Source organism: Suncus etruscus, chromosome 8 (assembly GCF_024139225.1).
Source record: "Suncus etruscus isolate mSunEtr1 chromosome 8, mSunEtr1.pri.cur, whole genome shotgun sequence".
NCBI lineage: Eukaryota > Metazoa > Chordata > Mammalia > Eulipotyphla > Soricidae > Suncus > Suncus etruscus.
The window spans coordinates 94,648,258-94,664,618 of record NC_064855.1 but is presented as its reverse complement, the minus strand read 5'-3'; the positions used below and the strand labels follow the sequence as shown (position 1 = coordinate 94,664,618).

At 37.7% G+C, this 16,361-nt stretch overlaps 1 protein-coding gene across 1 annotated transcript in view; it reads right to left on the bottom strand.

The window, feature by feature from the left end:
- The window catches only part of SCEL (sciellin), a 120,638-nt gene extending 109,960 nt beyond the window's left edge, over positions 1–10,678 (bottom strand). The window contains 4 exon segments of the mRNA XM_049778506.1: positions 815–883; positions 5,816–5,875; positions 9,537–9,675; positions 10,636–10,678. Of these exon segments, the coding sequence (XP_049634463.1) occupies positions 815–883; positions 5,816–5,875; positions 9,537–9,675; positions 10,636–10,678 (311 nt within the window).
- Positions 10,679–16,361: the final 5,683 nt, after the last annotated feature.

Genomic DNA, 16,361 nt, shown 5'->3' with positions numbered 1-16,361 from the left:
AGCTTCAGTACCTGTACTTTTTTGTTTTGTTATCTGAGCTATCCATGGCCTTAGGTATCATATCAATATTCGCTTTGCTTAATAAACATATTTTACCTTCTCAAATAAAATGAAAAGGTGATTTGTGGTGTTTGCACTTCAAACGAAAAAGGGTTTCTCCACAGAGAGGAGCCCTTTCCTCCTATATAAGAGAAAATTAACAACAGGCACAACATAATGGACTCTATTTTTATAAACTATATGGTGACACCTGTGCTAAAAGAATGACTTCACTTTCTATAGTAAAGAGCTGCTATCTTTATGCTAGAGCAGATAAAAGCTAGTACATGGTTCAGAGTTCTTTCATAAAGCAGTTTTGTAGACACTGCTCTTTCTCCATCATAAGAATGGAAAGAGCAAAAATTAGAATAAGAAATTTTAATCACAAAAAGCCTAGAATCTCTATGGCGGTGATGACAATTGGGCCACAAAAAGCAATAGTCAGGGCCTATTTCTGGTTCTGTGTTCAGAAGTAACCCCAGTGGTAGTTGGAGGGCATATGTGGTACAAGGGATCAACCTATGGTTGACTGCATACAAAGTTCTCTCACTTTAGCCCTCTTTTCCATCATAAATCAAGCAGTTTTAATAGAGCAGTCACTGTACCTGAAGACATTCCTTTGGAGATTTTCATTTCTAGGAAACTAATTCAATCAGACAAGATTTTGTGAGCTTCGCCAAAGGAAGCTTATTCCTAATATTATGCTTTATGATATGTTTTATAAGAAATACAATTTATATTTTCATTCTGGTTACATAATTCAAAAGGACCGTACCTATCCAAAGTGTCGTCAGATCTGTAACGGCTAATTGTGGCTTTTGGCTCATCATCCTCATGTTTGTTCCTATAGCATAAAAAAGAAAATATTTTGAAAAGTTAATGATTACAAAATATTTAGAATAGCTATCATATACTTGACAAATGCCTTTTCTTCATAGGTAGGAGAAATACATGTTAGAGAGAAAATGTAGACTTGGAAAATTCAAAATTTTCAAAGATTCATTTTAGATTAAATTAATTCTGAAAAATTTAATTTCTCCATGTTAATAAATACATTCTTCTCTGATTTCAATTATTTTCTTTTTTTTTGGTTTTTTTTTTTTTTTTTTGGTTTTTTGGACCACACCCATTTCATGCTCAGGGGTTACTCCTGGCTAAGCACTCAGAAATTACCCCTGGCTTGGGAAGACCATATGGGACGCCTATCGAACCGTGGTCCTTCCTTGGCTAGCGCTTGCAAGGCAGACACCTTACCTCTAGCGCCACCTCGCAGGCCCCTGATTTCAATTAATTTCAATGACATTGTAACATATTCAAATAGGAGCTATGGGTATGTAAAATATATCACACACATGCCTAGTAATTAATATTCATGTTATAATGTCCATGTTGCTGACTTTTACATACTAGAAATACAATTCCTTATAATAAGCTATGGATCTTTTGTAAACTCTTTACTAGTACATATGCCAACACAACAGCTAAATACAAACTGCTTTCTCTTAAATTCAGCACCGTGGACAGGGTTGAAAGAAGAGAATTTTCTTGTTGAAGGATGGGAGTAAACAAAAAAAAAAGAGAAAAATAGAAAATTCTAGGGCCGGAAAGATAGCATGGAGGTAAGGTATTTGCCTTGCATGCAGAAGGTCAGTGGTTTGAATCCCGGCATCCCACATGGTCCCCTGAGACTGCCAGGAGCGATTTCTAAGCTTAGAGCCAGGAGTAACCACTGAGCGCTGCCGGGTGTGACCCAAAAACAAAAACAAAAATAGAAAATTCTAGAAAGAAATACAAAGAAAATAGTGGGAGACAAAGAAGGAATGGAAGTGGGAAGAGTAGAACTGAGATAAAGGCCAAAAGCTGAGAAGGGAAATAATAAGAAAATAAATGGTCTAACCCCACCAAAAATAGGGAGAAGTGAACAGACAATTCCTCAAAGGAGAAATACAAATAGCCCAGAGGCACATGAAAAAAATGCTCCACATCACTAATTATCAGGGAGATGCAAATCAAAACAACAATGAGGTACCATCTCGCGCCACAAAGACTGGCACACATCACAAAAAATAAGAACAATTAGTGCTGGCGGGAATGTAGGGAGAAAGGAACTCTCATTCACTGCTGGTGGGAATGACATCTTGTTCAATCTTTATGGAAAACAATATAGAGATTTCTCAAAAAAAATGGAAATTGAGCCCCCATATGATCCAGCTATACCACTATTAGGGATATACCCTAGGAACACAAAAACACAACACAAAAAATGCCTTCTGCACACCTATATTCATTGCAGCACTATTTACAATAGACAGAATCTGGGAACAACCAAGATGCCTGACAATAAATGAGTGACTAAAGAAATTGTAGTACATATACACAATGGAATACTATGCAGCCATAAGAGATGAGGTCATGGAACTTTCCTATACATGGATGGACATGGAAACTATTATGCTGAGTGAAATAAGTCAGAGGGAGAGAGATAGACACAGAATAGTCTCACATCTATGGGTTTTAAGAAAAGTAAAAAAAAAACATTATTGTAATAATACACAGAGACAATAGAATAATGCAGGCAAGGGATGGGGAAGGAGGGAGATGGAGGGCATTGGTGGTGGAAATGTTACACTGGTGAAGCGGGTGTTCTTTTTTTATTTACATAACTGAAACCCAACTACAAACATGTTTGTAATTATTGTTCTTAAATAAAGATATAAAGAAAAGAAAAAAAGGGAGTGGGAAGAAGGTAAGATAACAATAGAAGTGCTTAGAGAAGGCCTAAGAGAACAAATAATGATCGTTGAGCAGTTAGTATAATACAACTAGGCTGATGAATAAGGCATATAAACCATTAATGCTTTATATAATCTTATATTACAGAAAAAGCAAGCTGTTTAGGGAATTTTATCACAATATACTGTGTTTACATATCATTACAACATGTGAAAACAATATGTGAATCGGATAAATCAAAGATCCCAACTCAGAAAAATATGAAACAAATACACATAAGATTTCATTTTTTTATAAATTTTTCTGTTTTTGTTTTTAGGCCACACCTGGGGTCACACACTCAGGGATCACACCTGGCTTTGCATTCAGAAACCATACCTGGCAGACTTGGGGGACCATAAGTGATGTCTGGGATTCAAATCCAGGTCAGCCACATGCAAGGAAAGTGCCTCCCCACTGCACTATTGTTCTGGCCCCTGGATGCTAAAATTTTTTATTAAGTAATTATTTTAAGATAAATTCTGATGATGATTAGGAAGTCATACATGTAATAACCACGAATGCTTCTCAAAGCATAGGGAAATTCTAAGTTGAGAACATTTATTTCCAGGTGTTAGTTAGAATGAAAGAAGGCTTCTGGGAAGAGTTGAGTGGGGTCTTAGAGAACAAACAGATGTGAACATTTTTCAGAGATTAAGATCCAGCTGTGGCAAGAGAAAGGTAAAGGAAAATATATCTGTAATTCCCCAGTTCTTAAGGAAATAATATGACCACCCTTTATGATGTGTGAATGCAAATTAGCACTATGAGCGATCTACCCCTGCTAGAAAGTAGTCCCTTCCTGGAGACCATTACTTTAAGACTTTTCTGAATTTGCTGGTTTCATTCTTCTAATGACCACAATAGGACACATCATAGTTGTGTTCATTTAATTTATTTCCAGCCTCTATCTTCCTCTAGGAAGCAAGTTCTCTGGAGGTAACGATTTTATTTTGTTCTTAGTTCTTAGGCCAGTGTCTGGTTCACAGTAAGAATCTCTACAGGTACCATTTGTGCTAGCAACATTATGTAACATGTTTAATTGGCCAGCAGTTCATATTCACACTTAAATTTCAGCTTCGCTTACAGGAAACTCACTACACATATTGCCACTGCTGCTGAAAGCACTTCTTTCCTTGCCTGTGCCCATCTCTCCTCCTTTCCTACCTCCAAAACTTTTCCTCTTTCTCCTTTAAATACATGAAGAAACCCAACTACAATCATTTTTGTAATCACAGTGTTTAAAATAAAGATATTAAAAATAAGTAAATAAATAGAAGAAAAAAATAAAAATATTCAAAAAATAGTAGTGCCAACACCAAAGATTAGATTCTAGGTGTTGTTTCCAAATTACTCACAAAGCCTTGTTGTCTTTGTCTTCTCTATTCCTATAGGATGCTGGGACCACCCCTCAACCCCACCACAGCAATAGAATTCTCAGTGGTAAATTTCAGCATACTAATTTATGGATCCATCTTTTTCCATGAATGAGAGTGCTCCTTAAGGTCAAAAGTCATGTGTTCTAGTCCTCTGTACTCCTAATACCTGGTAAAAGTCAGTACATAGCAGGGACTTCAAAGTAGTAGTGAGTAAACACCAAAGGGGATATAGCCCTAACCCTAACCTTAACCCAAAGCCTAACCCTGGGCACAGCTAGAAAAGGGCAAGAAAGTGTAAACTGGGCATTCATTTGAGGAAGTGAAAGGACAATAAAATCCACACTACCTTTTCATGAGGACGTATTTTGAGATATTAGCTACAGGACAAGGGAAAATTTCTTGGGCTTATTAGTTTTTATTACTGAAGATAAAACTCAATGTGATGATTAAGTCAAAATTCTGTGTTATAGGAAAGGTCTGAGAAACCAACATAGCTTGAAATGAAAATTAGATATTGAAGAACTAAACTCCTGTTATTCTAAAACACATTCAGAATTTGGATCATAGTTTTCTCTGTTACTCTTTAGACCATACATTTATTATTTAACAGTTCAAGAAAAAGCCAATAAAATAATGTTAGCAATTTCCATTAGTGGCTAAATTCAGATCACTGCTATGATTGGAGAAAAGAGAGCCATTTGAGAATAAGACTGTAATCTTCAAAATCATGAACGCCAATGAGAGGACACAAATAAGATTTCACCAAATCACAGAGCAGTCATTGAATGAACTAAGATTAGAACCAAGAAAACTAATGGGAGACTCTGGCATTGAGGACTTGTAAGATCCTTAGAACAAGTTATGAAGAAGTTACAGAAATTCAAAACTGAAAGTGCTTAAATAGACACAATTAAGGTGTTTATTTAACTTTTTAAAGCATACATCCTAAAAGAAAATTGCATTTTTTGACTAAATACCTCTGGGTGACAGATAAAGGCTACTGGGCCAGATTAAACGTGTCTGATACATAATTAGCTTCTTATGATGGGTGTGTTATTTGTATATGTGTGAGGATGAATCTGTTCCAGTAATAATATTATCTATTAGATCATTCCAGATTATATACATCATTGTGATTACTAATTTTATCTGAACTTTTCTATTAGATTGTCTTTGTTTACTTACTACTTTATCATCTAGTTATCTTTCACATTCATGCTTGAGTTTCTAAAAAAATATTTTGTGCCATAAAAAAATATTTTGTGCCTGGTATTGTTTCTGTAATTTTGAGCTTTTTTTTTTTTTCCTAAAATTTTCAAGATACCTTTTCTATGTTTCCTGTGGAAGCCCTTTTCTTTTCCCCATCCACATAGAAGGACTATGTAGCTCCATTGTGGGAAAGAGAATTCTACCTCTACAATCCAGAGCTCTGAAAGCATGAATCTGGTAAACCACAATTGCCTTATGGAAACCCTTGATGCTATCATATATTCTCCTCATGTGCTCAGAACATCAGGGAAAGCCTGAGGCTAACACCAGATATTTATCCTGTCTTGAACAAACCTTCTCTCAAAACTACTGTCTTTGTGTTTCTGCTAATGATGTAACTTGTCTGAAACACTCACCTGTCCAAGGCATCATGGGAATTATGCCGGTTGAGCACCACCCTGCCATAATTTTCATCTCTGTAGAGAAAAGACAATATTAAGTCATAGAAAAAAGTACCACAGAATTTGGTAAGCATTAAACAAGGGAGACAGGAAAAGCTTAATTTTTAGCAAAGTACATTCATTTTATTTCAGGCATTTATAAAACTCAATCATGTATTTTTTTAACCATTTACCAATTAAAAGAGCATGATGAGAAGAAATAAACTTGGTAGTACAAATGATTTATACTATAAGATTTGCAATGATTCAACAGTGAAATGACAGGGATTCCCCATGTTTGTTGTTGTTATCTTATCACAATACAGAAAAAACTGATTATCTTTTATTGTGTTTTTGTTTTGTTTTGTTTTGGGTCACACCCAGCAGCTTTTAGGTCTACTCCTGCAGGCTCAGGAGACCACATGAGATGCTGGGATTTGAACCACCATTCATCCTGGATTCACTGCATGCAAGGCAAACACCCTACTGCTATACTATCTCTCCATCCCATGATCATCTATTTTGTATATATTAGAAGAATAATTTTCTGCAAGAAATCAACTGTTTTCCATGAAAAAATTTGTTTCTGTCTAAACAAGCCCATCATTCCTGTACATTCTCATTTCATGGGCACGATTTATTTCCTTGAGAAAACATAGGGAAATTAATATTTGTGGTTAAGGAAGTTGATAATTCACAAGCAATTTAGAAAATTTTTGACCCATGAGAATACTAGTCATGTTTTTCTCTTAAAATAATTCAATGTGTTAAGCAAGAAGATAATTAATATCCAATTCAGAGATGAGCAAATTAATTGTGAGTTTTGTGGCTTTCCTAAAACCAAAACTAGAAAACAACACTATGATCTAGATATTATTTTTTTACAAATATCTACTTATTTTGTGTTAGAGTAATTGTACAGTGGATAGGGCACATGCCTTACACACAGCAGATCTGGGTTTGATTCCTAGCATCCCAAATGACTCCCCCAAGCACCATCAGGAATGATGCCTGAGAATGGAGCCAGGAGTAACCCCTGAGCTTTTCTGTGAGACTCAGGACAAGACAAAAAACAAACAAAAACCAAAACAAACAAACAAACAAAAACAGAAATTTACTTCTTCTGCTGATCAACCCGGTATTAGACCTTATTATATAAAATCTCAAGCCATGTCTTTCTTACTTTGTACTGCAGACCTGAATGTACAAGCAATTTTAAGGAAGTGTCAAAACATGTAGTAGAGTTTTTGACTGTAAGCCAAGGCAGAGTGAGCACCTGATTCTTTTTCATGTCAGTTGCACCAAACCTGTAATACCACATTTCTCCTGGTTTTGCTCCACTACATTACTCAACACTCTGGAAGCATTTATAACACTACTATAAGAGAGCTGTAGTAGAGAATTTAAAAGAAAGATGATCAGGGAAACTAAAACAATTCCAGAAAATATATAACCTTATATATCCTAAGAGAACTTTGACATCCCATCAAAATCTCTTAGACATCCAATCCTTGTATCTGACACCAAACACATCCATATCACAAAAAAGAATGATAACACAATATGCCAGAACTGAGTCAGTGGGATTTGGAAAAACAACCCAGTTAATTTCTCCTTCACTCATGCCATGCTGTCCAAGTTGACTTCTCCAAACTGTGTGTGTGTGTGTGTGTGTGTGTGTGTGTGTGTGTGTGTTTTGGGAGCCTCATTTAGAGACACTCAGTGGTCACTCCAGGCTCTATGCTCAGAAATTACTCTTGGCAGTATGGGGGACCATATGGGATGCTGGGGATGAACCTGAGTTGGCAGCATGCAAGGTAAACATCCTACATGCTGTGATATTGCTCTGGACCCTCACTGGTTTGTTTGTTTCTAAGAAGACATATTTGCCATCAAATCATTACCCCTACCAATAATAATTTGCTGTAGGCAATTCTATCTGCACCCATTCATTTGCAACCCCAAATTTATGACTTAAACTACAACATGCCACAAATATGGAAAAATAGGAGCTATATTAAGCTCTGACAGAAGCAGTAAATAACACTTCATGAAGGAAACTGTTGCTCAAGAGTAACCTCAAAAGTTAATATGGGTCTTCAAATATCTCTAGTGTTCCTTAAATATGCAAATTTAATATACAAATTATAAACTGTTCTAAGCAGGCTCCTCAAATAAGCATAGATAGACTGCTAGTCATAAATTTAGAGTAAGTATTCAGGAACACAGGATTTGCCAATTTTACTGCTAGTAAGATGATGCATTTGATCACTTTTTTGCTGTGGAAACTATTCAAAAATTGTAAAAAGAGCATTGTAAACATCTAGCAATATCCCTGGCCTTGATCCACTCAATGTCAGCATTATTTTCAGGTTTTGACAACCATATAGGTCTCCCAATGTTGCCAACATTCTCCAGGAAAATTGCTGCTGATTGAGAACCAGTTGTTTTTTTTGTTTTGGTTTGTTTATTTGTTTTGGAAAGATCAATAAATAGATCATGTTAACATCTCTATTCTATCAATGACAGTTAATTGTCTCATCTGAGACAAAATGATATTCCTACTTTATGCGATTGTTATGAGATTTATTGACATTTTATCTTTGTACATGTTTATACTTATTAAATGGTGTGTCAAGCTTAACACAAGAGGTAATATATCCATACATTAGTATTGCACTTAAACATAAATAAATGTAAATTTTTGCATTTGAAAAATGTATTTTTTTTTGGTTTTGGGGTCACCCCCGGCAGCGCTTAGGGTTTGCTCCTGGCTCTAAACTAAGAAATTGCTCCTGGCAATTTGGGGGACCATATGGGATGTCGAGATTCAAACCACTGTCCTTCTGCATGCAAGGCAAATGCCCTACCTCCATGCCATCTCTCCGGCCCTAGAAAAATGTATTTTATGTTTCTTGCATCTTATGGCTATTTGGAAGGGTATAACTGGCAGTACTCAGACCTTCTGACTCTGTGCTCAGGGATCACTACTGAAAGTGATTGGGATTCATATGTCATTTTGGATTTCAAATTTGGGCCAGCAATCCCAAATTGTTATCTCTGAACTATCTTTCTGGCCCCAACAAATATATTTTTATAAATCTGTCAACACTATAGTTATCTGCTTATGGTCACAGTTCACAGTTTTCAGATCTTTAAAATAAAGCTAGTAAAATCCATAATCAAAGCTGGAAAACTGTCTTAGCAGTGTTTTCCATTGCACTACTTTAACACCCTCTCAGTACCTCAAGGATTATGGCCAGCTGGAACTAAAATGAATTGAAATTTATCCATCTCACTGGTGCATATGGAAGCTTTAGATTACTATTAAATTAGTAGATTTAAAGTCATATTATTACATTTCTGTCCCAATGGACATGATCAAGATGCATCAGGCCCCTCCCATTTGTGGGATATATAATTTGTGGTGTAGTAATTTGAAATTGGAAAGTCATGCTTTGTTTTCAATTTGTCAAGTAAACACAAATGTCTCCTTTAGTTATAACTTTGAAACCAGGCATTTTCTCCCTATGACTCAGTGACACTGCTGAAAATGTGATATAATAAATTGGTACCAATTAAATCTTAGCAAAACTTAAGCCATGACATAAAACATTTTCTAAACAAAGTGCTCCATTTCCAGAGAGCCATTTGCTTCCCCAGCAGAATGGCTTCCTCAACTCAACCACCCACTCACCTTCTCTCTACTCCTTCCCTTTCTTCCTCAGGACGCTTCTTTATCCAGCTGTTATCCTGTAAGAAAGCCCTTCTTTTGCACAATTCCTGAAAATCCTGTTGCCTTGACGATATGGTCCTGTGAGTGGTACTCTTCATATCTAACAGTAGAACAATAAAAATTTGAGAGATGTGATTGCAAGGAGTTGAGTGTAGATTTGCTAACCTGGATATCTTGAGAGGCACCTTTGATTGGACAGCATTAATTTTCTCAGCTAGCAAGTTAGTACTGTTTCAGAGGAGGATATGCTGGCAAGAAAGAACATATCCCACACCCCATCATCAAAGATAACATATAAAACTTGTCAGGTGCCAACTGAAACTTCCAGTATAGCTTGTGAGGCCCTGTCTGGCAACAGGAACTTGAGATAAACCAAGCCTGGGTTTAGAAGGTTGGCCAAAAAAATTCTTTCAAAAGTACAAACTGCTCTTAAAGTAACTAATAAATAATAAATTCTGATGATTTCAACAATAAATTTATTTGATCTCATGAGAGTCACAATCACAAGAGTTCACCCATAATCTTATGAAATAAAGAAATCTAAATTTCAATCACATGAGTAAAAGTTTTTATCCTTACATTTTTCTTATTTTTTTAACTTTATTTATTTATTTATTGATTGATTGATTGGTTTCTGGGCAACACCCAGCAGTGCTCAGGGGTTACTCTTGGCTCTGCACACAGACATCTCCCTTGGCAGACTGGGGACCATATGGGATGCTGGGAATCGAGCTGGGTCCCTACCATGTCCCTTTTGGATCAGCCACATGCAAGGCAAATGCCCCACCACTGTGCCATCTCTCTGGCCCCATCTTACATTTTTCTTTTCTTTTTTGTTATCTCTCCCCTCTCTTTCCCTCCCTCCTTTCCTCTCTCTCTCTCCCTCACCTCCACACCACCCCCACCCCCTTACATTTTTCTTAAACCTATCTAAACCATGTTAATTAAGTTAGATAGTTACCATCTACGTACTCAATATCTATATAAAACAATTAAGATATATGTGTTGTTTTTCCAAGATTTTAAAGTGTTCTGAGTAAGGCAAGTTTTATTTCATTACCATTTCCTGTTGGAGGGGTTTTTCTTAAGGTAAAATTGGACATGCTGTCTTCAGGAATAACCTAAAAGACAAATGGGGATGGGAGAAACACAATAATGACAGTAAGATTTTGGAAATGACATTCAATGCTAACAAGACATATTTTTAATTCTTTAACAAAGTGGCATGATCTAGTGGAACAAATATATAAATAACATAAAGTTTCATCCAAGAACCTGAGAATCTGTCATAGCAATACAATGCACAGGAAAACACCCAGAGCACTGGTGACCCCAATTTATTATATAACAAGCAATTAACAGACTCAGGGCATCAATTAGTTTACTTTAAACATGAAATATTACCAAGCGCATACATTATTTCTCAAACTTAGCCAAGGGCTGGAGATAGAAAGGTAGGGGAGGTGAAAGTATGGTTAGGTGAAAGGAAGATAGGTGTGGCTTCCTCTCTACCTATGTGTAGAGTGCACTAAGGAAGATCCATCAATTCCTTCTCTAAGAAAGCCAAAGTAACTACAGGCCATTTTGATTAGAATGAAGGGAGTCAAAGGACTGGCCATGTGCAAGGCAAGTGCCTTACCTGCTTTACTATTTCTCCAGTACCCTCAACCCCTCTTTTGTTTTGGAAGGGGCTATTTTTAGTGGAGAGAGAGCTCCCAAAGACTTCTAAGCAGGTCTTGTACCATGCCTAGTGATCCTTGGCAAACTCTGAGACTAAACCTGGTGATTCTTGGGGGCATTATGTATTGTCAACAGTCAAACCAAAGTGTAGCAAATACCAGGCATGTTCCTTAAACCCTGTACTATCTCTATGGGTTTTGGTTTTAAAACCATAAGAATCTTGGGGAAATTGCTATAGTTGGTCACCAGGGGTGAACTAGATACCACTTTCTAATTCCAAGCAGTGTATATACAGCAGCATTTAGGTCTCAACATTGAGAATTAGGTCCTGATTTATCACATACAAAGATTGTAACTGAACTACTTAAACTTCTAGTAATGTAGATAACAAATATAACAATAGGGCTGCAGTCTAATTTATAAGACTATTGTGATGTTTAATGAACATTGTACACAAAAATGTTCTCTTTTAAGCTGTAAGTGGCACCTGGTTGTTTCCAGATTCTGGCTATTATAAACATGAACCTGGGGGTGCAGAGGGCAGTTTTGTATTGTGTTTTTGTGTTCCTAGGCTATATCCCTAGGAGTGCTATTGCTGGATCATATGGGAACTCAATTCCTTTTTTTTTTCTTAATATCCATATTGTTTTTCAAAAAAAGTCTGGCAGTGTCACAAAAGAAAAGAAAGAGAGAGAGAGAGAGAAGTAAAATGCCTGCCCTTCAAAGACATAAAGGAGCATAAAGGGATGGGAGGGAAACAGGGGACATTGGTGGTGGCAAATGTACACTGGTGAAGGGAGATGTACATTCTATGACTAAAACCGACTTATGAACAATTTTGTAATTATAATTTTGTCTTCTCTGTATCATTCTAATTTTAGTATATGTACTGCCGAAGCAAGCACTTGTAATTTTGTAATTGGTTCTTAAGTAAAGGAATTAATAAATAAAATAAACTATAAATGACATTTGGACTAAATCAGTATTTTAAGATAGCTGTTTACTGTTATAGGGATAGCTGTTTTACAGATTTGATTAGAAGGTTCTATAAGCTTCCATCTCCCATATGCTGACACAAAATTACCTTCCTCAATAGCCTTTAATAGGATTGCATGTTGTGCTAAAGATACATTTCTTTCAATCAAGGCATGCCTTTCCTGGGGTCTATTTTTCAAATGCCAGCACTCCAGAGTTGATGGCAGTGAGGTCTGGGGCCCAGACTAGGCCTCCTTCACCAGTCTGACTTCCTAAAACTTACCTTCCCTGAAACTTATTTAGCCAGTGGGATTTTATTATCACATACACATCAGAACTACACAGACATTTTACAACTGGAATTAGTCACTAGAAACAGAAAAAAACTAGGGTAAAAAGATGAGACTCAAGGTAGAGCCAAGTCACAAGTGATCTCAGTTCTCCAAGGGGTCAGTATAAAGCATAGTCCAATAGACCAGTAGAAAGCTAGATCAGTAAAAGCATCTTTTCTCTGCTCTCCCTCACTTTACCCCACCCTGTATTTCTATCTAGCTCCAATTTTCCCTTCTTCTGAAGTCAAGTTTCATTCCAGTACTGCTTCTACATAACCCAACCTAAGATTAACCATCAATCCTATCTACCTTAGTATTAACTTTCTTCAGAGCAGGGGCTATTCTCTCAAAGAACAGCCAAGGGTTTGAAGGTTTTAGAGAAGTTTAAAATATCTATAATGGGGGCCAGAGAGATAACACAGCAGTAGGGAGTTTGCCTTGCATGGGGCCGACCCAGGACAGACTGGGTTTGATTTCCAGCGTCCCATATATTACCCCCGAGCCTGCCAAGAGTGATTTCTGAGTACAGAGCCAGGAGTAACCTCTGAAAGCCAAAGGGTGTGACCCCCCCAAAAAAAACCCCAGAAAGATCTATAATGAGTGTGATATATTGACTGCATTATAGTTCAGCTTTCTCATGTACAAAATCCAGTAAAATAGTACTATTCTGAGGATCAATTTAAGTGACATACCGTATTTTCCGGCATATAAGACGACTTTTGAAAAAAAAAAAAGTCAACCGAAATCAGGGGTTGTCTTATACGCCGAGTATATCCCGAAAAAATGTTTCAATATGCCACTAAACGAAAAAAAAAAATCAGGCCACAGAGTTTCCAAATCTCTTTCTTGGGGGCTCCCAATCTCTCAGAAGATCTGGGGGCCACTTCTGGCAAAACCCAGCTAACCGTGTTGGTGGTTCAATGCTAGGGTCCGAGAATGGGATGTTGTTTGGTTCATGTAGTGGGGGAGATTAACTGACGCCACCAGAGAATTGCCAGAAAAGGTGCCTATAATAAGGGACCAATCACTGCAAGGCTGCTCGGACCGCCTCTCTAACTCAGTCAATCCAAGCAGGCTTTTTATGCATGCAAATTAGACAATGTTCTGGACCCGAATCTACACTGTCAAAAGCCTGCTCAGATTGGCCAGAGTCAGAGAGGAAGTCTATTACAGTATAACCTTTGAACCTTTGCTTGTTGTGGTTGGCTCACTGTGGTACATATAGTTGGAGCACAGGAATGTTCTGTCTGATACAGCGAATATAGGCCTAAACCCATGTTTTAACTGCAAAATTAGGGGGTCATCTTATATGCCCAGTCGTCTTATATGCCAGAAAATACAGTATGTAGAGTCTGATTATTTTTTTATTTTTTTGAATCTAATTATTAATCAATATATAATAGGTGCTAATCAATCCTTTTTTTTTTCCCATTGTGGGGGATCACACCCAGCAGCTCTCAGGGATTACTCCTGGCTCTGGGTTCAAAAATTGCTCCTGGCTTGGAGGACCATATGAAATGCCAGGAATCAAACCTGCGTTGGTCCTGGATCAGCCGCAAGCAAGGCGAATGCCCTATCACTGTACTACCACTCAGCCCCAATCAACAATTTTTTTTTCGGGCCACACTCGTTTGATGCTCAGGGGTTACTCCTGGCTAAACGCTCAGAAATTACCCCTGGCTTGGGGGGGACCATATGGGATGCCGGGGGATCAAACTGCGGTCCTTCCTTGGCTAGCCCTTGCATGGCAGACACCTTACCTCTAGCGCCCCCTCACCATCCCCTCAATCAACAATTTTTAATTTTATGTCTCCACTGCCTTGGAAGGCAAAGAGCAAAGAGAAGGGTGTGGTTGGGTGTGGAGCGGAAACTGAATGGCTTAAATTATGGCCTCAGGGAAATCCTGGCTTGTTTGGAGAGGTTGATAAAACTATGGTAAAAAGGGGCGGTAAAGAGGATCCGAGGAAAATTTTAATCTCAACTACTCTTTTCATTTTTGCTTTTGTTTGAAAGTACTGCAAAGTAATGCTCAAGAGCTTTGGGGGTCACTCTTAGTAATACTTGGCCTAGTTGTGTAGGCCTCATGGGTCAATGCTTGATAGAGTGATATCAATTGCTCTGGTGGAAACTCAGTGCCTAGGGCATGCAAGGTAGGCAATCCAATCATTTGAACTATCTCCCCAGACCCTACGCATCCATTTTGTCTGAGTTTGGCCCTAGTTCTCTTAGTTCCTGCCTAACCTAATTCCTGCGCTCATAAAATGTTTTCCTCTAATTTGAAGAAGACCTGGAGAGTTCACACTAAATAAATTGGGAATCTCTAATGTTCAAAAATACTGAAGGTATATTCAGTGAGTTCACAAAGAATACAAGTTCTATCATGAGACAAGACCATAGTAGACAAAGATAAATTGTTTATAATCATTTCCCCATTTAACTGGGAGTATTTTGTGATCAACACTTCAATGCCAGTGAAGGTCCAAATAATGTCTCCTGCCTCCCCTAATTCATATGGTAAAGCCCTTACCCACAGCACCTCAGAATGAGACTGTTTTGGGAGATAGGACTGTTCTAAAGGTGAATAAAAGTGATGTTGTTAGGGTGAGTCCAACTGATTACAAGAGGAGACTATTTGGACATATACGGAGACATCAGGGGTACGAGGCCATGTGAGACACAAAGAGGTGACCATCGATAAGCCAAGGAGAAAGGTTTCAGGGCAACTAGTTTGAACTGTCATGGCTGTGAAAATACAAATTTTTGCAATCAGCCAATCACTTAGTCTCTTGGTCAAAGAGAGCAGTTGACTAATCCACATGGTATTTTGTTATGGTGACCCTGACAAACTAACAAAAATACCTGTGAAAAAGTCATTGAAAAATTTCTAACATAGCTGTCACTCAAAGAACTTTGGAAGACACATTCTTTATTCTACTGCACCAACAGAGAAATTGCTAATAGCGTAAGTATCCACTTACTGAGCACTTCCTCTCAGAAGTGTACCTCACAGGTATTAACTTTCATTCCTGTGCAGAATCAGTGAGGTAGACGCTTCTACATTCCATCTTTAAGCTGAGACAAGTGAGGTGTGCCCTTATCAAATAAATTATTAAATAATTAAAAAAGACAATGCATGCCATTCTATTTATTTATTTATTTTGGTTTTGGGGCCACACCCGGTGATGCTCAGGGGTTACTCCTGGCTATGTATTCAGAAATAGCTCCTGGTTTGGAGGATCATATGGGACTCCAAGGGTCGAACTGAGGTCCGTCTTATGTCAGCACGTGCAAGGCAAATGCCCTACTGCTTGTGCCACTGCTCCAGCCCATAGACATTTATTTTTAATTTTTTTGTTTGTTTTTTTGTTTTTGGGTCACACCTGGCAGTGCTCAGGGGTTACTCCTGGCTCTATGCTCAGAAATTGCTCCTGGCAGGCTCATACGGAAGGGGGACCACATGGGATGTCAGGATTCGAACCACTGACCTTCTGCATGCAAGGCAAATGCCTTACCTCCATGCTATCTTTCCTGCCCCTTTTAAATATTTTTTTGATATTTGAATTTTATTTATCTTCAATTCACTTAGTTGACTTTGTGGTAATTTATAGCTGCTCTCATTTGGTTTCCATAGCAATGCTTTCAGGTTGTTAAAGTCCCCACTTTTACAGGGATGGAAGCAGAGACCCAGCCTGGAAATCAAATGAGTAGTAAACTGGGACTCAATCTGAGGTTTCCTTGCACTTCCTGTAGAGAGCTGACTAGAGAAATTTAAATATCTCCTCTTTTTCTCTTTTTGTTT